Source organism: Urocampus carinirostris, chromosome 19 (assembly GCF_059441175.1).
Source record: "Urocampus carinirostris isolate Australia breed hairy pipefish chromosome 19, RoL_Ucar_1.0, whole genome shotgun sequence".
Taxonomy (NCBI): Eukaryota; Metazoa; Chordata; class Actinopteri; order Syngnathiformes; family Syngnathidae; genus Urocampus; species Urocampus carinirostris.
This window is the reverse complement of record NC_142367.1, coordinates 3348989-3375322: the sequence shown is the minus strand read 5'-3', so window position 1 is coordinate 3375322 and position 26334 is coordinate 3348989. Positions and strand designations below refer to the sequence as shown.

The 26334-nt window shown below is 38.6% G+C and overlaps 1 protein-coding gene across 2 annotated transcripts; it reads right to left on the bottom strand.

Annotated features, from left to right (window-relative positions):
- Positions 1–1650: 1650 nt before the first annotated feature.
- On the bottom strand, positions 1651–25353 carry LOC148346911 (myosin light chain kinase, smooth muscle-like). Of its 2 annotated transcripts, none has more exons than XM_088323934.1 (12): positions 25159–25353; positions 21115–21271; positions 20739–21050; positions 18459–18549; positions 16167–16370; positions 15879–16096; positions 12698–12821; positions 10064–10216; positions 7427–7556; positions 5941–6022; positions 4510–4650; positions 1651–2034 (listed from the first exon to the last, which is right to left on the bottom strand). In XM_088323934.1, exons 1-12 carry the CDS (start codon positions 25324–25326, stop codon positions 1829–1831), a joined length of 1986 nt encoding a protein of 661 aa, XP_088180060.1. In that variant the 5' UTR covers positions 25327–25353; the 3' UTR covers positions 1651–1828. The 2 variants fall into 2 exon arrangements, with proteins under 2 accessions (XP_088180060.1, XP_088180059.1); XM_088323933.1 differs by having other exon boundaries at positions 18459–18552; positions 25159–25352.
- Between the last annotated feature and the right edge of the window lie 981 nt (positions 25354–26334).

Sequence of the window (26334 nt, the reverse complement as noted above, 5' to 3'; positions counted from 1 at the left end):
CTCAATGTGCCCATAAAAAACAATTTATTCATTTTTTTGCAAAGCGTTTTTCGCCAGGTTGTTGGGTTTTTTGATAACCTTAGCAAGATACTGAACAATTATGTCATCTCATGCTAAGCGAGACCTATGTTATGTAAAATGAAAAATTCTCAACCCATTTCAATGCACATTTATGGTAGTTCATGCTTGTTTGCTCATTAAATACTTTATGAATTAAAGTTACCATTAGGAGGCACTAAATGATACACAATGTCCCTTTAAGTTTAGCCAATACCATTATGCATTTTACTGACAAGCATTATGACTCTGTTGCCGGGTATTCTACTTGTGCGAGGTTATTGGAGCTGTGGTTTGTTGAAGTGCCAGGTAACCACTAGGGAGTGCCAAAAAGCATCATGACCGCATGCAGCTCCGGAGCTGATTGTACACTGAAGCAGATGTTTTATTTTGTTATTTCAGGTGCCTTGACACTAAACATAACTAAAAACATTTCTAATGAAAAATCAATTTTTTGTTTTTGCAATTGTAATATTCAGGGTTCGTACAGATCCTTGTTTAATGTCTGGTAAATGTGAAAATATTGGGTGAAGTTCTTGAAATCATTCATGACCATGTTCCTTGGCAGTTGTGCGTAAAAATACCACCACGCCAGCTTTCAGTCATATGAACAGTCTTACTGGTTGCACCCAAGAGGACAGCTTTATTTAGACAACCGGCTTCCTGAAAGAAGCCGGTGCTTTTGACCTTAGTAATTTCATGTTTTGCAGCGGATTTCTGAAAAACAAAATATATGTTAGAATATTTAGATTTTTTTTTTTTTTTTTTAAAACAATTTGCTTTTTACACTCTGAACAGATTTAAAGTCGAACACCAGATTCCTGAAAATCCAAAACAAAAAATTGAAAATATTAATTTCAGTGCTATAAACTAAAATGCAAAAAGATTAACCATTTACAATACAGTTTTCACCAATTTAGACAGATCCTCTGAACAACATGCAAACTATAGGAATTAAAATTGGTAAAAGATCAGCAGTCAAGAGATTTATAGCACTCCGCTTCGAGGCAATAAATATTTAAAGAAGTCAAAATATAGCTCATTTTTCTGCTTTTTATACATACAATACTTTTTATCTGGGTTTGTAAACAAGTGTGACATAGCTTAGCTGCGGGTGCATTTTTGCAGCAGAATTCATGTCAGTTTATAGCAGCCCATTGACAAAGATTGTAAACGGGGACAGCTTAAAAGAAAAATCTAAAATAGAGATTTTAGTCAGGTGAAAAAAAAATTTTGATTGCTACTGGATTTCTTTAAAAGTACTGAAAAAAGTAAATAACATTAAATGCCTAAATTTGGTCATTAAAAAGGTGTACGAACCCTGGATATTTTAGAACATTGGAAATGTTTATATATGAACCTTTGTCGCAAACCCAATTTTGCACAACCTCACCCAGACCTTAGCTGACGGCCCCCCAAGTAAATTGAGTTCAAGACCCTTGCTAAAAGTGCATTGTTTATCGTAAAATGTTTCCCCTAATTATTAATTTAAGACCTTTTACATCGGTCAATATGAAACGTTTTATTTTTAAGAAAAATGTCATAACAGCTTGTGAAAATATTTCAACTGATGCAGAAACATGGACCTCCACATCTTTTAAATGAAGCTTTTATTTACGAATACTATTAAAAAGATTCACATTAAACAATGGACTATGCAAAAGAAAATGTACAATTTCTTCTCGACTTGTGTTGAATCTTGCAAACATTGACCTAGGAACGGCATTTTTTTTTTTTTATGTAAGAATAAGTGCTTTTTTTCCCCCAAACTTCACGTGCCCACTTTGAGTCGGGCGGAGCACGAGGCCGCACCCGATTGGTTGCTGGCCCGGCACACGTACACCCCCGCGTCCGACGCTTCCAACTCTGACAGCACCAAAGAGCAGCAACCGTCTTCCTTGTAATCCATCTTCACGCGTGACGACTCTGCGATCGGCTTGTCATCCTGGAGCCAATTGATTTTTGGGCGAGGGTAACCTGGTGGGTAGAATAAAATAAGGTAAATAGACTGCATTTATATACAGTGATGTTCAAAATAGCAGTACAATGTAAATAACTAAAATATCTCTGGTTTTTAGTACACGTTTTATTGTTACATACCAGACAAGTCACCAGTAGGTGCAGTAGATTCTCGGAAAAATAGACCCAACATTCATAATAACCATATTCTGAAGCCTGTGTGTTTAAAAAAAAAATATAGTGTGGCAACCAGTCAGAGTTCGATTTTGGGGACGAAAAAAAAAGGTGTGGATCGAGTGGTGCCTATTTAAGGATGATGAAGCCAGCACAGGTTGAACATGCATGAGGAAAATTGTTCGTTCAAGACACTGCTTTGAAGAACGGTGGTTCTTGGTTAAAAAGTTGATAAGAGGGAAGCATCTATAAATGATGCAAAAAATTGTTAGCTGTTCAGCTAAAATGATTTCAAATGCCTCAAAATGGGTCCAGTGACACCAAGAAAACTGAAGCTAACTATTAAAATTGACCGGATAATTACCAGAATGGCAAAGGCTCAGCCAATGATCAACTCCATGATGGCAAAACAGTCTTTAAGAAAAATGAAGAAACATTTTGTTGACGAATGAAAGTAAAATTGTCTTTTGGGTCCAGGGCCACAGACAGTTTGTGAGACAACCACCAAATTCTGAATTCAAATCGCATTACACATTAGACAGTGAAAACTGGTGGTGCAAGTATCATGGTCTGGGCATGTTTCTCCTACTCGGGTGTTTGGGCCCCATTTAGCACATACTAGGGATCATGTATCAGTTTGTGCATGTCAAGATACTTAAAAGTTATTTTGCCTTATGCTGAAGAGGATAGGCCCTTAAAAAGGGCCTTTCAACATTTGAGAGAGAACTTCTGGGGTGATATCAAAAATGTTGTTTGTTGAGCAAAATCAAGAAATGTAAATGAATTGTGAAACGTTAAGCAATCATGGAGTAAAATAGCTGAACGGTACCACAAGTTGGTTGACTATGCCACACAGATGCGAAGCAGTTGTTAAAAAATACTGGTCATGCAACTCAATATTAGCATTGCTAATACCCACCTGTTTTTGGAAATAATAATAATTTCCTTTGTATTGTCATTCTTTGTAACAGTGTACACAGAACGAAATGCCAAATAGTTTTGATTTTTTACAGTCAACAGCAGACACTTTTTAAAACACTCCTTCAAACCATTTGCCTAATTACACAGAATTCAGAGTGTGCTTAGTGTTAATGATGGGCCTCGTTTCCAGAGAATCTACTGCACTTACTGGCAACTTTTCTGACATGTAACCATAAAAAGGTATACTCTAAAAACCTGAGATATTCTGGGTTAGTCACATTGCACTGTTATTTTGAACAACACCGTAGCGCTTTACCAGTCACTGAAAAGCTCTAGAGTGCTTTACAATACATTTCTCACACACACTGATATGCAGGTCGTCGTCTTGCTTACTCTGAGGCATTAGGGGTTGAGTCAACTCTAAGGAGCCGGGAATCGAACATACCACCTCTTCAGTCCCAACATGACTGCTGTACTAATGAACCATTGCCCATGAATCTTTTGAGGTGGGTTACACCGGATTTATGAATGGCAGCTAAAATTGTTTTGTACGTTTCGACCTTTGTAGATCTGTGAATATTTTGATTTATTCATGTCATGTTTTGCAGGATCCCCTGCAAAACATGAAATTGCTAATTACTAAATATCTTGGTATAATGTTCTCTTGTTATTGGTAATATCATTAAAAACGAAAAATAGCCGTTTGTGAGCAGGAAACGCCAGTTTCTTAAACAGAGCAGCCCTTTTTGGTGCGACCAGTAGGGGAGTGTGACACTTCACATGACAACGCCATGGTGACAAGCCACATGAGCAGGTGTGCTGGCGTCATTTTAACACACTTTTTTTTCTTCTAAATTTATTGCATTGTTTATAGTCAGACCTCCAAGAAATATGGCAATGTAATAGTTTCAATCATTTCCTGACTTTGAAAACCTAACATTAAAAGTCAAGCATTTAAGGATTTCAGTCACCCATACAAACCATGCAATAACTATCAATGATAACGAGATCTTGGTATTTTGTGGTAAAATATCTGTTTAACATAACCACTGTATAACATACTCTCACCGTAATACATGATAGCCTCCACCGCTACGTCGCAAGTGACATTAGCTGAGCGAAAGAGGAACGGGGCTAGGAATCAAATTAACTGAACCACTGTAAGGCAGTGGCTTATTTACCACGCTGCATTCGTTACATTTGTTGTTTTTTTTAACTCTTATTCTGTCTCAAGGAAAACTGTTTTTGAAAAAGCTATACCGAGCTCGTTATGGGATCCAAGTTAAAATATTCACTCCAATCAAAATATTTCTCCCCAAAAAGATTTAAGGAATTTCATTATTTTCGTTGTTTAGCCTCCCGGTTGGTATTTAATGACGCGCCCGGAGTCATTCTAACCATCTACTTGGCACGCCAGATGAGCGGTGGCTCCGGCGGGGATGCTGGCGTCCTTCAGGGGCTCCCGGAAGCGAGGCTCACCGTGCAGCTGCTTATCCAGAGAGCGGATGGCCTCCTCTGCCTCTTGGCTCCAGCTCGGCTCTGGATTCAGACAAAAAGCCACGGTAGGGAAACTTCAAGTGACAATGTATGAATGCCAATTCGTTTGGGGCTCAAAAACAGATTTATGTGCTGTGTATCCGGAAACATTGCTTTTTCCATATACAGTGGCCCTTCTACATACGATTAATTCAAGCTTGTGTCGAGAGCAGGGGTCTTGAACTCACTGCCCCCCAGGATGATAGTTTGGAGCCCCCGCCTTAATATGAAAGTAGAAAGTGCCATTGTATATTTTCCACTAGATGTCACTGTATCCTGTTGTGCCACCAAAAACGAGTGCTAAAAGCACAACGGAAGACGTCAAAATACATAGACAAAGTGACCAAAAGGCATCTTATTACCTTTGGAGAGAGCAAAAAAAAAACCCACTTAAGAAAAAGAAGAAACATGAAAAAAGACACATAAAAACAAGGAGAGAAACAAAAAAAGACAAAGGAAGAGAGAAAAATGACAACAGGACAGAAAAATGGAAAAACTAGGACAAAAGAAGAAACAAGTGAAAAGCTAGGGGGGGAAGGAAAACAATCAAGACTAAAAAGGAAAAGAGTAGGAAAAAGTGTGGGGGGTGTGAAGTAAAAAAAAAAAAAAAAAAAAAAAAAAGGTTTTAGGGTCCCTTTGTTCAGTATATTACCAATGAAATATTCTGCACAAAATGCATTTTCAATAGAATCTATTCTATTAATAGTAACATCTGTTTTAAATATGCTGCAAATTTTAACTCATTTAAACTGCTACTAGGCAACTTTAACCAGAAATCTGCATGACACAAAAAAACGTCCTAAAACTCTTAACTTTAGCACATCAACTAACTACAAATATACTACAACTACACAAGTACATTTCAGGAGTATTCTTTTTGCCTTTTTTATTGTTTGTGTTGAATTTTCTTCACTTTCTTTTACCGTTTTAGCTCGACTCGCAACACTATTCTAAAACACGTCTGGGGTCACAAAAAAGCCACATTAAAAAAACAACACACGATCGCGGGATCAGGTCTGTATGGCAGGAAACGCATGTGCCTACTGGGACGAGACGATGCTGGTGGTTGAGCGGTCTCTAGTGGTAACGTCTGGAAATTCTCTGCATTTTCTCTTCTAATCGGGCGAGATTTTTGCTCGAAAAATGTCTCGTATGTTGAGGGGCCACTGTAGTGTCATTTTATGTATGAAACTGTATTTTATCGGAGTCTATAAAAATGCTTGACACACCAAAATTCCTTTTTCATAGTTTTCCGAGCTCAAGTTTTAGCTTCATGGCATTTAGCGGTCTTACCGTCTGAGGAGCTGCCAGGAGAGTCTGGCTTGTTGGATAGGTTGGTCATGCGCTGCAGGGCCAGGACTGCCTTGCCAGTTTTCTGAAAGTTTGTAAAGAAAAGTCATCACTACCAATGACACCAACTGGTGCAAAAATATTCATATTGGTCTTTGTCATAACCAGTGTTGGGAATATCGCAGTTTAGCTCAGGAGGTAGAGCGCTCATCTTGGGATCAAGGGATCCCAGTTCAAATCCCGGCTTGTCCGTGTTACATGTCGAAGTGTCCTTGGGTAAGACACTGAACCCCTGATACCCTCATAAGCAGGTTAGCGCCTTATATGGCTGCAAGGCCGCTATTTTGTAAAGCGCTTTGGGAAGTTAGTGACTTGAACAGCGCTATATAAATGCAGATCATTTCATAAAACACATTTTAGAAACCGTATCCATCCATCTTGATCATATCCCTCAAGAGGGGTGACCGGCAGCAAGACAAACACATACAATAAGAAAATATAAAGGGAAAAAAAATAGCAAAAAAAAAAAAGTTTTGGCCCATGGCCAACCGAAACGCCCAAACACCCAAACAAGTTAGGCACCTAAGTTGGTCATGCTTTCGCCCCTCCAAATGAAACGGGACACAAAAAAGCGGCCATGTCACTCGGGTCAGGGTGACAACACACTCTTTTGTTCAACAGCAGGGCCAGACAGCTTTAATTGGTTTACCTCTGCCGCATTATACAGGTGCCCTACCCATCCCTTAGAACGCGTCCAAACATCCCACTATCCTTTTACATCACTTCTCCACTAATTCCTATCACCAACAAGAGCTCTAGTATCCACTATATTTAGACCTCTTTCCTGCAGTGCACTCATAACACCATCCATCCTTGCAATCGCGGCCTTCCTCTTAGTCTCTTCCATTTGCTTCTGCTTTGTAGATCCTCCAACATTCGCTCCTCATAACACGCTTGCTCAGTTCCACTACTACAGTCGTCTCTCACAATTTCATTTCTCAATCCATCCAATCTTGTGACTCCCAACATACTCCTCAAACACTTCATCTCAAAAACATTTAATTTCCTTCTCAATGTTAGTTACAAACAGGCTTTTTTTTTATATGATCAAGTGAGTTGTCTGTCTGTGCCCTGCAACCAGTTCAGTGTGTCCCCTTCCCAAAGACAGCTGGGATGGGCTCCAGCAGTGTAGATAATGGATGGATGGATGAATAAAATTGGACAATTTCTTGTGGCACAGTATTTGGAACACTGATGTCAATTATTGGAACTGAAAAAATTTAATTCATAATATGTTGTGAACTAGATGTTAAAATTGTGTCATTTAATTTCCACAAACAATTTGAATTATTCTTTGTGATTAAGGGCTAAACAAATAAACATGACTTGACAATATTAAAATGATCAAATTTACTAGAAACATGTATTTTAGGTAAGCACTCTGGTAAATAGCCCTGATGAAAAAAAAATATATATATTTAGCCATTACCTTCCACTTGCACCTGACCAGGAAACGTCTCATCCGCTCTTTCCTAAGGGTTTTAGTCGGTCTGCGGTTTAGAGCTGTAAAGGAGGCCATCCAGGGGTGGACCAGGGCCTCGATGCACGACATTCTACTCCTAGAAAGTAGGAGCAAACATGGGTAGAGTAACCAACTTTTAAAATACTGAATAATATGACTCAAGTAGTAAAAAAGTAGTCATGCAAATAATTTGAGTGAGAGTAAAAAAAGTACTTTTTGAAAAATCTACTCAAGTACTGAGCATCTAGCAACGTCTTATTTATAGTCTTTTTTTAAGAAACCACCCTTCAACTCAAAGTCCATCCAGTCAACAATTACTTGTAATAGTAAGTCAGTGTATTTGTTTGAATCCTCTGGATTACAATATATATTTAAGGTTACAGCTATATACACTGCCCATACAGTCCAGAGGAAAAAAAAAAACGTTTGCAACGCTGCCCACAAGTGCTACCTGGTGGTTGTTTGGGTCACTGGTCAAATCTAAAAGGAAACGGGTCTCTGACAATATAAGTGAACCTTTCAGAGCTATAGTTACGTAGAGGGGATTTAACTTCGTGGTTAAATGTAACAGTAAGAGTACAGCTTCTTCACAAATCTACTCAAGTATAGCGATTTACATATACCGTAAATTCCGAACTATAAGCCGCTACTTTTTTCCCCAAATGTTCAGCCCTGCAGCTTATTCAGTGAAGCGGCCAATTTATGGAATTTTTGTAACGGCCACCAGCGGCGCAAAAGTTTAAAAGGTAAGATTAAGACCAGTAGAATTTGGGCGCCAAGAAAGACTGAATCTCCGGGGGGAAAAACAAAGACAAAAAAAATATGAACACTGAAAACCACAGGAAATATAGTTTAAGTATTTTCAAATGTACTAAAAAATAAATTAAACTTTTAACCTTTTTATGGTCCGTATTAAAGTCAACAACACAGAATTCCTGAAAAATGCATATTGACCAATCATAAGAAAAAAGCGTCTCGAAGGGAACTACATGGTTTGGGTGCTGTCAAAACTCGTCCCTCATTTGCCTTTTCTTCAGGCGCGTTAGTTAATAATGTACCCATTTGTAATCAATGTAATAGTCGCTATGTTGGTTGGTGACATGAGCTGATATTAGTGACTCGGAGCAGAAAACACTTTGCTGTTGGCGAGCGCAACACTTTTGACCGTCAGTATCACTAACGGTGTAACAGTGGTAAAAGTTTGATTACCCAGTTACTGAAAAAGATAATGCAGTTACATATAACAGCGTTATTCATAACATGAAACAGATGACCTGGATCAAAAACTCGTGGAAAATCACTACATACGGGACTTATTTTAATCATCACGGAGGTCTGTCTCCATCCAAAGACACCTAATGCTAGTGCGTAGCTACCCGGACGCTCTTTTACTTTCGTACACTGAAATGAGAAGCCCTTTAATTTTGTTTCACTTTTTTTTTTTTTTTTTTTTTTTTTATAGCTTGCCACTCCTTGCACATTGCTCTCTGCACTATTGTAATTACAGCGTTAATGTTACTGTGTACCTGACTTGTTAACCTGACTGCCCATTTTGCACATCTGGTTAGCTACTCTTCTTGCACTATGGTAAAATACTATACGTAGCCATAATACAATACAACTTTATTTATATCTGTACATTCAAGGAAACTGTGGGGGTCAGATGCATCGACATTTCGTTCTGTATACACGTGTACTAGAATGACAATAAAGTAGATCTGAATCTGAAAAACACTTCATTAAACTGCAATTATGTACAGTAATCCCTCAGTTATTGCGGTTAATGGGGACCAAAACCACCCGCGAAAAGTGAAAATCCGCGAACTAGCGACGCCCCTTCAAAAATGATTTATTAAAAAAAAAAAAAAAAAAAAAAAAAAAAAAAAGGCTTTTTTTAAAAAAAAATTATTTCTATTATTTTTTAGACTTGCGAAGCTCTGAACCCGCAATTGTGGAACCACGAAGTAGTGATGCCCCTTCAAAAATGCTTAAAAATATATATTTTTTTTAAATTTTATTTTATTATTATTTAGACCTGCAACGTGGAACCGCGAAGTCCCACTGTAATGTGTTTTATTGACAGGATTGTAAATGTGTAATTCATGAACTACAAACAATGAGCATTATAGAAACAGTTTACTTCAAAGAGTATCACCTTGTAAAACCACTCGACCTGGCATGTTTGTGTTACTCCAGTCTGTTTGATATTCCTTGTTTTAGGATTGTGCTCCCTTGATATGTAAAGCTTCTCAACCCCCCCCCAACAACTGGTTTGTAATAGAGGAGCTGTTGAGGTTCTGGGCAAATAAGAATCGGGCCCTTAGACTAGATCTCACGAGTTAAAATGATATGTCTCATCGTATGTTTTATCCAGATAAGGTGATCAACCCAACAGTTAATATTTGTTGATCTATAAATGTTAATTTAATTATAGTATACAGTACTCTCAGTCAGTAACGATGTCTTCTTGGCTTAAGTTTAACCCTTTAGGGACTTGTATGAAGGTGCGACACTATGCGGATTTTCACCTTTTGTGGGTGGTTCTGGTCCCCATTTACCAACAAAACCTAGAGGATCTGACGTGTCCTCATGCTTCCAACCAACCTGCGGTCTTTCTTCAGTAAGCCGCTGATGAAGTCTTTGGCTTGGTCCGAAATGTCCTCGAAGCCCTCTGGGTCGAAACTGTAGCGAGCTGCCGTGACGAGTGCGAAGGTTTCGGCGTCGCTGCCTCCTTGGAAAGGCGACTCTCCGCTAAGCCTAGAAGGAAAAGTAAATCTGTTATCATTTTTAGGTTCACAGATTCCTTAACCACAAAAGGTCGCTGAGGCACTGCTTCCTGTGGTGAGTCTTGGGCGAATACAGCCTGGCGGCGCCCATTCTGCTCCAGGCAGATTTATTGTATGGTCACAGATACTCATATTCCAAGTTACCATTTGTACCAATATCACCTCTATATAAAACAAATTTCTTCCTCCCCAAAAATGACTCATAAGTCTAAGGACTTGTCTACATACAGTATAAAGATACTTACCGTCATTATAATTGCATTTTATAAGTGGGAATTGTATTATAACTGTCATTTTCGTTTTGCTATTGTTACGTCAGTTTATAGTAAATGGATAAATATGCACTTTTATAAAAACTACGAAAAAGAAAAATAATGCTTATTTTTGTATTGAAAACGTATTTTTACAAATGCATTGATTTTTACAGATATTTGGCAATTATCTTCTTGCACATTTGAGCATTATAGGGAAATGTATGCATGGAAGTGTATGTGGTTTGTTAAATACATTTGTTTTAAATAAATAGCCTTATCTTTTCCTCGAGCTTTCCGGTAATAAGTTTCACCCCCATACGCTATCAGACACTGATGCTAGAATAGACGGCATGAAAACGAGTCGGGGCTTAAAAAGGTGAGAAAGATTTGGTGAAAATACCCTATTGGTGTATAATGTGCACCCTTAAATTTTCCATAAAAAATCCATATAAAGTTTTGCTTCACTTTGTTAGCTCAATTTACGCTGTCAAAGTAACTTTGAATACCAGCAGTCACGATTACATCGATCATGTAAACTATGAACAATTCCAACAAATTTAAATGCATTTAGTCCTTCAAATTTAGTGTCATCATTACTGATGCGAGGCCTGCTCCTTTGGCGCCAACTGCCTCAGATGCTGATTGGCTCCCTGTCACTTTTTAAACCCCCACCTTCCTGTCACCTGTTGTCAGTCCGTCTGCGAACCTCAACTTACGCTAGGCAATTTTTCGACCCCGACTCACCTGTTCCGATTCCCGTCTGTTTCCAACCCCTTTTCTGATTTCAACCACGATTTTTGCTCCCCCGTCCTGGCTACTGATCTGTTTTTCCGCTCGCCACGGAAATACCACTTCCGCGTCCAAGCAACCTGCTACCCGCGACCAGCGATCGCGTATATCCTTCATTCATTCCCTTCTTCCCGATATAACCAAGAAACGCTCGCAAGTGGGTCCAATCTCCGTTCTGATCCTGTCATTTAGATTCATTATCAGATACATCAAAAAGCTTTGGCCCCCTCATCGTGCCAATTTGCACCGTGAATAAAAATAGTGTAATAATGAGAATATCTAATAAAAACTGCTCCTGCTTGCACAAATTACAGATTTTAATTGAGACGCACCACCTCAAACACGATTCACTCTTGGAAATAGACATTTTCTTCAGAACAGAATTCAGTTTACCTTTTTACTTTAAGACAAGCACTTTTTACTTCCTCATAGATGCTACCACTCTTACACGGTTATTAGCGCCTTTTTACAAGTTAATACATAACTCAGTTTATTGTAATTGAGACCCTTTTCTACTGTCTTGACACAAGTTTGCATAATAAGAAAGAAATGACTTTGACTAAAGAGTCACTCGCTGTTCCACACGCCCCATTTGCTCCGCAACTATCGTGGGCATGGCTTAGCGCTTCGTCGGATCTATTTGCCTTTTCTTCCGGCGCATTAGTTAATAATGTACCCATTTGTAATCAATGTAATAGTCGCTATGTTGGTTGGTGACATGAGCTGATATAAACCATGTGGCTGTGAGCCGGTGAGGGAAATACAGATGCGCCAGACGCGGCTTAGTGTTTTTGAGAGGAATGGCCAATGACAAATGTCTGGTTCAAAGAGTGCCAGGCTTAATAGTCAGCCCCCTTACATTTTCAGCTTACCAAATATGGCCTGCTTTCTGAAAAGTTGACACCACTTGGCTAGAGCCTTTTCATAATAGAATATAACAAAGTGCTAGTTTTCACTTAAAAGTGAACACACTCAAAATAAGCCCTTTATTGTGGTAGGTTATTTGCCAAAATGTGTTTTAGCACCATAAATGGAGGTATATTTCGTGTTGAACTAAATTCAGGCTTTTGAAATCAGGGTGTCATATGTTACTCTGGGCTAGGTCGCTGACCCCTACAGGGGTTCAATGTAGCACTAACTTTAAAAAGGGGGGCAACTATGAAGGTGAAGCTCCAAATGTGGCCCCCTGAGCCTTTGTGGAAGTCTGCACCCCGACTCTAAACCATGTCCTTGGTGTAATACAGGGGTTAGCAGATTGAATTCTGCCATTCAAGCCAAGATGTGAGTGCCTTTGCCCAGTTATTTATAGAGTATGGGAATTGAATTCCCTCTAGGATTTCAAAGAGTATTTTCCAGCAGGCATATTCAGGGAGGAAAAAAAAAATGTATTACATGATATTTTGACTTACAGTATAAAGCAGATGACCCCGATGCTCCACATGTCTGTCTCCACTCCCACGGTCTCGTAGTTGATCACCTCAGGGGCCACAAACTCTGGCGTTCCGTGCATCACCATCAGAGGCTTTCCCTCCTCTTTATGTGGCACGAGAAAAAAAAAAAAATATGTACAGGTGACTCAAAACAGAACGATATACATACAGGTAGGGGGGGAGGTTTCCCACGAAAGCTGAATAGAGAATATCAAAAATAGTCAAATTCTACTCAAGTGTGTGCAGCCACCCTTCAGAATAACTAAACAAGATTTTTCATCCGTTTTCCTGACATAATTGTCTAAAAACGTACGTGTTGTTCCAAAAAGGCGGGACGAGTTTTTGAAAAGAATTAACTCTGCTTTTTAATTTAATTGGTCAATAAATTGTTAAAATAATTTATATACCATCTATATTCATACATATTTAACCTTCCTGTTCTTTGGTCAAAACAACACCACATTGTTGTGTAATAAACTAGAAAATCCCTGTGATTTTTTTAAAACTTTAAATTTAATCACTTTTCCAAGATTGGTCCCAAAAGTAAAATTTTTATACACATTTGCATGTTAACTGTACATATACACACAAGTCTAAATTTGTACTTTAAAATTAGGACATAAAGTGTAATTCACTTTTTTACAATGATTTTTTTTTACCAGTAGGAGGCACTGTCCCTTTAAGTCCAACCTTAATATAATTGATCAATTTATTATACATTGTTTTTTTTCCTCTATCTTGTTTTGTGTAGGGAATCTAAAAAATATATTTGAGAATAATGGAAGGTTTGTATCGAACTCTGTGGTCCAACCTCACCCAGACCCTAGCTCCTCCAAGTCACTTAAGTTTGAGACCCCTGGGGTAAGGAGTAAGCTTTGATACTGGCAAACACCTTTGTCATGTAAAAAAAAAAAATCTTGTCAGACATTAAAACCCAATCGTACTGATGTTTGAATTTTCTCAAGCAATAATGTGCTGAAAGGCATAGATTACCATCAATATTGAAGGACCTTTGTTTTGTCCCCATCAATCTTTTGAGTGAAAAAAAAAAAAGATTTGGGGGCGGGGGCATGAAAAGATTTTCTTCAGAGAAGGTTCGTGACAGAAATTGAGAAGCACTGCCTTAATCTGTTGCTGAGCCAGGATGTAAAGGTGTGGTTATGCCAAGCCGGCTGTAGATATTTGAAGTTCACAGCTACTACAAATGGACATCGTGATCAAACCAGGAATCACGGATAAGAAAATTAAGTGTTACCCCTAGTCCTTTACGGTTTCTGAACAATGGCTCCTTGGGGTTTAAGGTTACACAAGCACTTTCTGGAAGATAAAGGTGCATATATTGCAAAAATGTGTTTTGGGAAACTTTTTTAACCAAAATAGCAAACATTTGTAGAGACCCACTGCATATATTTTTAGACAAAAGTCAATATTTCAGTCCATTTTATTTCACTGGGACATAAGATGAAATGTATGAAATAATACCACAGCCTGTGTCCAATATAAATATACCACTATAAACTTTACTCTCTCCCACAGTTAAGATTATTGAGGCTCATTTTGACCACCATTTTTCTTATTAAAATAGCTTCAGAATAAGGTGTAAGCAGTTTTTTTTGTAAAAATGTCCCAAAATACTGCAAGCAAGTCTAAGGTTGTATTTCCCTTTAAGCACAGTGGGCGCGTGCGAGAGAAGGAAGCCTGCCGTTTGTGCAGGGATCTGCCCTCCCTATCAAATTGCTGTGTGCTTTGGGGGTCTGCAGTTTGTTTTCATCCATGGCCCTTGTATACTGGACGGAACCAATTACCATTCCTGCATCAACTTTGGACATTCCAAATTCTGTTTGGAGCAAATTAGAATGACGCAGTAGAAATTCGCACGAGTAGAATTTTGCCTTACAGTAGTTTTAATTGTATGCCCCAAAAAGTTCAGGGGGCCCTATGCATGAAAATATTTCAAACATTTTGAAGGTTCCTTTTATAATCTAGATTCTAGAATATATGTCATCTGTAGATCACACTGAAGTATATTCAGTGGTATGTTTTTGCCTGCCACGCAAGAGGCCCTGGTTTGATTCACAGCTAATGCAGCAATTACATTTTTTTTTTAATCCGTTTTTCTCTTTAGTCTTTTATTAGGAACTTATCCTGGAGTTCTATGTCTAAAATAATTGTGAACAATGCCCACTATATTATCAATGACAAGAACAATAAATCTTATTTTGTCATAGATTTTTCTTTATTTTATTGATCATTTAAAAAGAACTAACTTCTCTATTTGACGAAGGGAGCAGATGAATGGGGGTTGTTCCTGTATATAAAATACGCTTGTCAAAGACTGTTAACATCTTTGCCTTATTCTTTAAAATATCAAAAACTAATATGCATATCCAGCAAAGCTCTGATGGCAATTTGACAAGCTTGGCAATTAAAACTTGCAATTATAGTAAGTAAAAGGTAGTGCATACAACTTCAAAGTAGTTTACTTGCTGGTGCCATATTCTTTGCAGCTACTTTTGTTGTGCCTGCATGAGTATACTCTCATCTTTTGGGGGGTTTCCAGTCAGTATTTAGACTGCATTTAAACCAGTCCTTTTCCCACTTTCACTATAGAATAAAAGAAAACCCCTATCACATGCGTGATACGATTCTCCTCTCCCCACCGTGGCCAGATGATAAAAGCACTAGGTGAAGCGAGCACATACCTTAGAACTCAGTTGGGCATCGTTACAGAAGAGTAAATATTTGATTTTAAACTTTAAGGACACCTCAAACTATACACCACACCTGTAATGACATTGCGATAAAGCCTATGCAAAAATTTAATGCAGATTAAAATATTGCAACATATCAAGGGCCCATGGCAATGCTATAAAACCCGTTCATTTGTCACACAAGTGCCAGATATATTTCTGAGGATAATCTTATTGTGGAGAATAAATCTCCTTACCAACTGAGCTCAACTAACCTGCTTTCATGCAACAGACTTGAGGCTAAATTCAAGAAGGAAAAGAACATATCCCAGCTTAATCTTATCTTGGTTTTGTGCAATACCCCCAAGAAGACACAAATAGACACCATAGAGGAGGACAAAAATAAACGAGACAAACAACATATCCGATTTTCTAAGCAGGCCAAGCCCCGGGGTGTTTAGTTTCCTCACCTAGTTTACTTGCCAGGCCAAAGTCTATGATCTTTATTCGTGTTCCAGTGTGGTCGGTGCAGACAATGTTCTCAGGCTTAAGGTCCAGATGGACGATGTTCTGCTTGTGGACGTACATCATGCCTTCTAGGATCTGTCGCATATAGCCGGCACTGGTGGGCTCTGTGTGCTCAAAGTTGTCATCCACAATGCGCTCAAAAAGCTCGCCGCCTGCAATGCTAAGCCAGAAAAAAAAAATGAATAAAAAATAATTCCTGGTTGGAGCGCCAACATTTCTTGGTTACTTACTACTCCATGACCATCACTGTCTCGGTGGGGGCTTCGTAAGCTGCCAGGCATTGAACTAGTTTGGGGTGGTGGAGGCAGTTCATCAGCTCGATTTCCTGGTGGGCAGCCTGGCGCTCTTTTGAGGTTTTGGCCCGGTAGAACTTCCCGGCAAAAACGTCACCAGACTTTTTGTGGGACAAACGGAAGACTTCACCAAATTTGCCCCTGGTTTAAATAAGCAGCAATAAAGAACAATGTGAATAGAAGGTACCAAATGACCTTCATTGGATTTTCTTATCCTATTGTGCAGGGAACTTTTGACCTGAAGAGCTATAGAAGCAAAATATTTTAATTGAGGGAGAGCTGTTTATATATATATATATATATATATATATATATATATATATATATATATATATATTTTAAAGACATTCAATAAAACCATCTATACAGACAAAAGCTTAACACATTTAATTTCACTTGTGATGCTAAATTTGATTAAAATTTATGAAATACCAGAGCCTGTGTCCCATTATCAACAAATACTCAGCTTTCAACTTGACTGACTCCCTCCCACTTAAGATGGTTCAGGGTCATTGACTTTCAGTAAATAATTGTTTCAAAACCTAAATTCAATGTTTTTGTAAGAATGTCACAACTTCAAAAGAAAAGTGCATGTATGCATTTTCATTCACCGCAGTGGACGTGTGCAAGAGTGTGCTCGCAGAGATACGCCTAGCCCCACTACTCTACCAATTAAATTGTTCTGTGCTCGGCTGTTGTTTACAGTTTCTTCTGTGGGTTTTTATCATAAAGTGTCACAATAATATGCATACATTATTAAATTAACTTCCATGTAAAGGATTCTTTAAAGCCGTTCAGCAAAAAAATGCGGTCTGTTGGTGTGACACCTTCAATCCATTGTAGTTGACACTGCACGCACGTGCAAGAGAGAAAGAGCGAGAGCAAGAATAATGGCTTCAGCTCAGATAAATTGAGACAAGGAAAGCATTCTAGTAAAAAGGGTTGCAGAGGACAAATTAAACACATTTCGTTAGCAATCAACTGGTTATTAGATATGTATGCCAACAGTTTCACTCAGGCTGCCCAGAATTTTCTGTTACCACATGATTTGCCCTCTAAGATTGAAAATTCAACCATTTGAAATAACCTCATCTAAATGTGAAACACGCATCAGTAAGAAAAACACAGGGTCACCAGTGTATTTGCCATGTAAGTATTTTGTAGTTAAAAGTTCTATTTTGTCCAATCATATGAGCCCCAACAGTTTGATTTAGGAGATTCGGATTCAAGGTATCATTATCAACCCTTTTACTCCTGCTTCTTATTTTCACTTATCCATGGCAAATGCAATTCCTTCAGATCCAGCTGAGCGTCTGACGATTTGAAGTAAAAAAGCAGAGGTAGAAACGAGAAGAGTCCAATATCGAAGACTCTGGAAAATCTGATTAATCTGAGTTGATATGAGATCGATAGCCAACAATAGCAAATCGGGACACAATTTCACAAGGCCATGTGGTAACGACTTTAAAATATCAATCATTGCCCCTAAAGGGATATCTCTGACTGTAGATGCTGTCCCCAAAATCTACCACCATCATTGTATTATAGCGAAGGAGTTAACAACCTTTTTAAAACTTTATTACCAATTGGCTTGAATGGCTACCACTTTTATAACAATGCCTAAACTAACAACTTGTTTTATCATGTTGTAATTATTGGAAGTAAAATAAGCCCAGTCAACCACAAAGTTGGTGTCTAACCTAAAATTATTCGACTTGCTGAAACCATCTTCTGGCGGAAATTATTGCAGCCTCTGTCAAAATGCTACGCATCTCAGATGTGCTCAGAAAAACTTTTTGGGGGCTTGACAGACTATTTAAAACAGTCATTTACTTTCACCATTTCATCCCAGAATTACAGACAACCCCAAGTATGCGCTTCACTTCAGCCCCCCCCCCCCCCCCCCCCCAACAATCCCACCAATAATAAAAGCAGATAGGCACAGTGGAAATCCATTTCTAATGGCTCTTTGAACTCAGTTTGGCATTGTTAACCCATACATGAGAAAATCTTTAATTTTAAACTTTAAGGACACAAACTATGCAACACATCTCAAACCAATTAGAAATCAAATTTCCTAAGAGGGGAAGAAACAAAAAAAAAACTAAAAATAAAAATCATTGACCCATGTTCAAAACCTGTCTGAAGGCTACTTGTGTTATTAGTGAACCACATTGAAGACATCAGTTATAGTTTGTTGAAATTCCAGATTTGTACTGAATCACTTACATTCCCAGCTTCTCATGGACATTGTAGTGGTCCTGAAGTTCACATTTTGTTTCTATCACAACTTTGAAATGAGGGCCCCTGTCCTCCTTATCTTCTAAAACAAACAAGAATGGGTCATTTGGGAAAGATGAATGCGGAAATGATTAACCCCTTAATGTTCCAGCGGCGGGCCATCAGACTTGATAAACAAAGGCGCAATTTCATGATGTCACCAGTTACTGAGACACATGCCACATTCATTGGAGAGCTTAAACTCTTGGGATTCAAGATATGACCATTTCAAACTACTCATCACAGAAACATCACCAACAGTCTGAAACAAGATACCCGAAAACTAAATCAGACATAGCTTATCAATAACGTCCCCTCACAGTCAGCTGATTAGAGCACGTCATGCAAATATGTTACGTCCAGTGAATAGAACTGTGTACAACATTTACTCCGAAACGCATCATGCACACAGATATAAAAAAAAAACGCTTGAAAGAATTTATTCAATGTAGGACGTTCCTTGTCTTGTTTCGCCCGTTTACAAAAAACAGCCCGTAAAATGATTTCCAATATGGCAGTTAGCCTCTGACCATTTGATTGACACCACTCTCGTCCAATAGCAGGCTTTTTCTCCGCGGTCCAGGGACTTAGCTTCCTTTACCTTTGAATATCTTTAGTCAGTAGTAACTGAATCATTTGACACATTGGTTAGCTAATGAAACCTGAGGAGAATGCTACGACGATAAACAGTGTATGCAAATTAGAACCCAAAATAAACCTGTTTAACGCTACTCGTGATTCATTTTTATGCAACTTTTTATGCATTAGTGTGCACAATAGTGCTAGTCGTAGAAAGAAGTCAATTTAAAACACTTTCAAAAATGTCTAAAAAAAACTTTGCCAGAGTAAAATACACCATTGCAAAAGTTTTAGTGCTCTAAACCGGTCATCTCCAAATGTCCACTTTAGGAAACGCCAATATTTACAATTAGAAAAACGTGTGAAATACAATGTTCAGTTTTTCGATTGTGATCAAATTGGACCAAGTACGAGGTAAGGCTTTGATCTATTGTGTCACACGTTTTACAGCCAAGATGCCCATGGTGCACTAATCTGCAGGCATTTAATTGCAAAAAATAAAATAAAAAATAAAAAAATCCATGCAAGAATAAAAACCTATTTCTGTGTGCTCCAGCTCACATTACTGTATTTTTCAGGCACACGCACAAGTCTGATTTTCTTCAAATTGTACGGCATACCCCATCCTGCATTAGACCCTACGTCTCATGTAGAGCGGCGGAACAACTCTGTGGCCTTAGGCATGGGCTTCCTCCCGGCGACGGGGAAGTCACAGGTTTGAGGCAGGCCAAGTCATATTGAAGACTAATCTTTGTGTGAAATCCAATGTTTTAGTGAGATTGTTAATCTTCTATGCATTTCCTGTGACTTGAGCACTGTTTGATATCATATCCGCGTGAAAGAGGACGCGAGATGTCACATGCATTGCATTGTTAGCTGAAGTACTCATGGATGCGAACGCTATCCAATAATTTGAAAATGATTGTGCTACCAGAGGCAGGACAGAGATGACAACCCCCCCAAATAATAAATCCAAAATCTCACTTTTCCTCCAATGAATGCTTTCCATCTGCAATAGGGTGTTGATTTTTACTCTACATGGAAGAACATTTCTCGCGGCTGGTTGATTTAATTGAAGATTAATGAAACAAAGGTTTGCAAGTGGGGGACGCTGAAAATCTAATGACGAAAAGTTTTTATCTGTGCGTTTTACTTCGTGATCAATACATAAATACCACAACTAAACTCAGTTTTGCTACCGCTGTATGTTTAAATACGCACACTTGTATGCTTGTCTGTGCTTTGCTGAAAAAATTTCCCCTCTCACAAACTTTACTAAAACATGTTCAAATCTAATTTTTGGGAGAATACAATAGAACAGTGAAGTAGGGAGCATTTGCACCTTGTATGCATAAGGGGAAACATTTCATGCAAGCACAGGGCACCCTCACCCTATCGTGCAGGTTCGTCCTTTGTAGTGTTAATTGGAAAAAAAGAACCAGCTATGGAGACTGCGCCCAGTGGTCAAGAAAATAGGGTACTTTACAGTTTGGGACAAAGTTCAGAGGGGTACATTTCAAAGGAGACCAAAACCATCCATTGTCTCCAAACGGTTTAAAACGGCATTCAATTAACTTGTCGGTACGTCTGATTAGGATTTCAGGCAAATTTTAAAGGAACGTTAAGGGGTTAAATGCCAAATAAACTAACTCGTAGTTGCCATGGTGACACAGTCCGACTCTTGACTGGGTTCGCTGATGCCCTCCGCATTGTAGGCCCGCACCCGGAATCGGTACTTCCCGTAGGGCTCTAGGCCCGAGCTGACTTGGGTGGAGGTGTTCTTAGACCTTTCAGCTATTTCCGTCCAGTCTCCGGATGAGTCGGCGCCCTGCCGCCGGACCTCCACGATGTAACCCAACACTGCAGTGCCGCCGTCAAAACTGGGACCCGTCCAGGAGAGGACCAGAGAGTCTTCTGACAGCTGGGAGATCACCGGGTGGGACGCAGGCGGGTCAGGGCGATCTTTTAGAAAGGTTTAGGGGGTAATCGAGCACTCTGGTTTCGTTTTTCGAAGCCGGATACTCACGTAGAACGCTGAGGGAGACCGTGTGTTCGGCAGAACCGCATCGGTTGCGAGCTATGAGCGTGTAGGAACCCGTATCTTCTGGGTGTGCCTCGGAGATCACCAGGTTGCTTTGTGTGTCATCACTGCTGACAGACATCCTTGGGTTTGGTAAAACCGCCTGAAGAAAACAAAACAAAAATCAATACAGTGGTACCCATGGGTGTAACCAGCCTGTTTTGGGGAATGCTTAAGCATCCTTAAATTCAACCCAAGCACCCCCAAAATTATAGCAGCTCCAGAAATACTCCACTGGCTTGAAATGGTTCCGCCCATTTGATTACTAGAACCGCATTGGAGAATTTCTATAGTTGATGGTTTTGTAATATTACTCTAGTTGTATTTTTGTAGTATTGCAGTTTTATTTTTGTGCTATATTCTTGGTATAATTTGCAGTATTTTTTTTAGCTGAATTTTACAGTATTCCGTACTTTTTCTTTGAAGTATTTTTACAGTGGTTATTTTGTAGTATTACTGTTGTATTTTGTATTATAGTGTTACTGTAGAGGCATTTCCATACAATTATTTTCGTAGTATTTTACTATTACTGTTGTATTTTTGCAATAGTATTTCATCTTAGCAGAATGAAGACAGAATAATAGGTTTGGTCCCCGTTTTCAAGCACTAAATTTGATATTTAGTTTGTAGTAATTTTCAAGTATTAGTGTTGCAGACAAAGTTGACCATTTTAGTCTGGCAGGCCAAATGAAGCCTGATGGGCCGCAGGCCATAATTTGTCCAACCCTGATCTGGGTACTCAGCAGCCCCAAATTTCTGAGCCTAAAATCGCCCCTGGTGGTACCTCATTCTATGAATCTTTCGATATTCGAAGTTCACATCCTGGTTACACGATCGATTCTCTTGTATCCAAAGTCAGTGACTGCCACGCAGGACATTGTGTGTACTTGCGCGGTTCATCAGCTCGGTGAGAGCTATGCAACTCCCCCTTGCATTACAATGCTAAATGGTTTGGTCCACAGGTGTCAAACATGTGGCTCAAATCAGGCCTGCCAGGAGTTTTAATTTGGCCCATAAGATATCACCGAGAAGCACTAAAAAAAAGTGATTTACAGTCCACTGGATGTCCCAAAGCAACCAGAGCTGTGTTTATTCATCTCTCCCTTTCTCCATGTTCATACTTTCCCCCCCCTCAATTGATTGCTCTTTTCCACTCACACATTTCTCACCATTTTTTTCCCTCTCTCTCTCACACCCTTTCTCCATTCTTCCCCCTCTCTAATCAACTTGTCCGATCTGAGATTTTTTTTCCTACAATATGGCCCACTGAGCTCAAAGGAGTTTGACACCCCTGGTTTAGTCCATTAAGTCACCAGAGCTCATTTCATTTCCGCCTATTGCATGTTTAGGTTCCCAGCCATGGAGAAAAGAGCCAGAACTCCACGTACGGTCGAAAAGTAAAAGATGAAAGTGGGATGCCAATACGTGAAGATTGAAAAATGCTTCCGGTTTTGATACATGAAAAAAAGCCTTCGGAAAACTATATCGACGGCAGAAATTAAGCAACCCCTCGCCAGTTGGGAAAACGGCAGACTTATCACAAAAAAGACACCGCTATAAAGCCAAAAGCAGTAATGTGCGTTCAAAACTATCGGGAACATTTTTCAGAATTAGACCGCACAATCACTGGATCGTTTTTATGTGTCCAGCAACTGAACTGGCACAATGAGTGGAAAAGCGTGCCAAAACATTTAACTGACTACATCTTTTCTTTTTCAGTTTTGCAAACTATTCTCAACTGATATAGCAATTTCATTTTTTGCCCCATTTCTCATTTTTATACTATGTGGTACATTTATGGACTTTGAACATTTGTGTACCTACAGGGCAGTTGCAGTTTATTTAATGTCCTTGGAACAGATTTATCCCATTTCAGTTCATATTAATAGGAAAACGTGTTTTGATCTACAACGGTTACATTATGCAACGTCACTGCTGGATCCCACTAAATTTGTTAGAAGTACTGCTGAATCTTAAATGATAGTTACCACAAGTATCAGTTGCCTTTTAGTGGCAAAAATGCAGTGTTTAGAAAACAATGGGATTTGATAATCAACTACAGTAATCCCTGGTTTAAAAAAAAAAAAAAAAAAAAAACAACCTTTGATAGGAAAAATCTGTCAAATAGAAACCTTTATTTACAACTACTCGATTGGACATTGAAACCAAACGCTTTTGCAGGCTCATTGTTTAATAAAAGTACTGTATAAAAAGTTTTTAAATTTATTAATTTTTAACAAATAAGTACTGTGCTATCAATTAATAGCCAGTCAGAATGCAGAACACAATGCTAATCCGTGAAACCGTAAAACCATAAAAAGTTAAGGTTATTGTTGGAATTATATACATATATTTATCCTACAGTTTACATTAATATGTTATAAGTGTTCTCAGCCCTTTTTGTAGGGTTTTCAGCCGTAAGCTGTTCTTCAAGGCCATGAGTTGTTTTTTGTTCAGTCTGTCTCACATTCCAGTGGGTGCACCCTGATCTGGAATATGCAATAACTCAAGTTGTTTTTAAGAAGAAAGTAGGACAGAGGCCACCTGTCATCATCGGGTGGAAAGCAGGCCGTGCGAAAGAAGAGTAATTAACTCCGCGTAGCAACAGTGCGAACCTTAAGAAGGGAAGGATCGGAGATTTCTTCAGAGTGAGGAGGAGATTTGTAACAGCCCGGTCTCCGCCGCTCTCATTATAATGATTAATAAAATAACCAATTCTCATTGACCGATTCTCTATGTCTTCTTTTTTTCCAGAGCGTTTTATTAAAAATGTTGGGGACTTAAACCTAACATTTATACATTATAGCAATGGATTACTACTATTCCAATAAAATTGGATTTTATTTAAAAACTTCTCAGTTGATGCAGCACAATAAAAAAAACTATTCCTGGCGAGTTAAACAGCCCAAAAATAAGCAGCTGTCAAACATTGAAAATCATATTTAAGAATTGATTAAAGCATAAAGTTTATATTTTGACATTTTAGTAGCGCCATTTAAGTCAAAAGTGGTCATTTTACAATGTTAGCACTAAAAACTGTACACCAAACCTGCTATTATGGCAAATGTCCAGCAGATGGCACTAAGGCACCATAAACCAAGGAATAGTCAACATTGTCAACACAAAAAAAAGGACCATTGGAACATTTCCACGCTCTCACTTTTAAAAGAAAAGGCAGATTTTGTAGTTTGCTATAAACTGCCATAGTATACTACAGAAAATGTGTAGTTATTGGTAACAATGTTGAATTGCCAGAAAATAGAACGCATCGCACATATTTACGGTATTCAACTTTTATTAAAAACAAAAACATTTTTTTTTTTATAAACACTCATTTGACAGTTTCATGAAGTGTTTAGACACTACGATAAGCTCTAATATCTCCCAGTGAACTTTTCGCCCCCTCAATTCTTTCAAAAAAAGGTGTTGATTTTGATACAATTAAATATCCTTGTATTTGTACAAAAAAGAATAACGTAACTCAATATAATGTCAAACTGAACAAAACGAATATTTTTTGTAGCCGTTTTCCCCCCTTTTGTGCATAATGTTACATAATAGTTGGTAATATTTGATTAAAGCAACTATACCCATGTTAACAGACTCTTGGGAGCCCTTAGTGCCACTCCTCGAAAAAGAGACAGAATTCCCCATCGCTACAACAAAGGGATATGCTGGGTAGGGCTACTCCCTCCGTGGGGACCAACGCAGACGCAGTACTGTGTGCTGTAAGGGACAGCAGAGCCCACACTAATGGCCGCTGACATACACATTATATGGATGTGATAGCATGTGCGCTGTCCAGACTGCCATCACTACTGCATCCGCCTTTGCGTGGGGAGAGTGTGCCCCTGGTATCAAACATACACCCCAAAAGTCATATATGAGTAAATGATATTAATTGGAATTGACAAGAATCAACCCAAGCATAGGCTTGTAGCAAATCAATATTACACCATAAAAAGAATGTGAAAATTCAAATTCTGAGACCTTTTCTCTGTTGAAAATCCAGCAGCAGGCCACAGGAACGAAGGCAGAACGGAAATCGCAGCGCAATCTGGCTTCTTCGCCTTTCCGAACTGTCACATACTCAAGGGGCTCCACAAATTCCACAGGCGAGCCTTGAAAACAACAAACACATACAAAAAAGGAATACATTTTTATATGTTCCTGTCTGTCATTTTGAGGTTTACCAATTGCCTATTCCAGGTGCAAATCGGTACAGGTAACGAGGGGGCAGGGCAATACAATAGCGAGATGATAGGCGCATTCAAACAGGAATGGACCAATCATGCAATTGGTCTTTCTAGCTAGCTATCGAGCTCTCTTTAACTTTGTATCATGCCATTTAGTTGTTGTTTTTTTTTAACTCATTTAACAAACTATCTAGTCCTTTGGAGTTTTTTACCTGTTTACATTTCTAGCTAACTATCAAGCTACCTTTTTAGCTATTTAGTAAGACATCTTGCTGAGTTGCTATTTTAAAATTTCATATAAAACTGGGTTCCTTTTGCGCTAATTAGTAACTAAAAGTAGCTTTCATCTTGAACAAGTTTGGAGACCCCTGATATAAACCGTAGAATGGGGGGAAACCATTATTCTTTTACCTTAATTTACAAAGAAATTCTATGTACTGCTTTTTTTGTAATAAAATCACAGATCTGTAGGTAATCCTTTATTATGAAAAACAGTCCATGCAACAAGAAATGAATTACAGATAGGCTTATATTATCACAGATTATATTGTTTGGAGCTGAAGTGTGCTTAAACTCAGAATCCTTGGTCCCACTATTGCCTTCCCTCATGAAGCAAGACAATTGCGTGCCTCACTCTGCATCTGCAGATGCTCAGCACATTAGTATGTTACATATGTAACAAATTAATATTCATTTAAATAATAAGCAAAAATATATGAACTATTATTCAAACAATAATTTAAAACAAACTGTATAGTCAAGAAAATAGCATTTATTTGACAAAAGATTCTCACCGACAGAGAGCTGACATGATTGGCCGCCATTTTGCTGCCATGGCTACTCTCCTGTGTTTTTTTTCTTATGTTCCATGCTCATAATTGTAATTGTTTAATTTTCCCCCCCCCAAAAAATCGAAAATAGAACAAAGTCAAAAAAGATTGTTTAAATTTGAGATAACCTTTGCTGATTT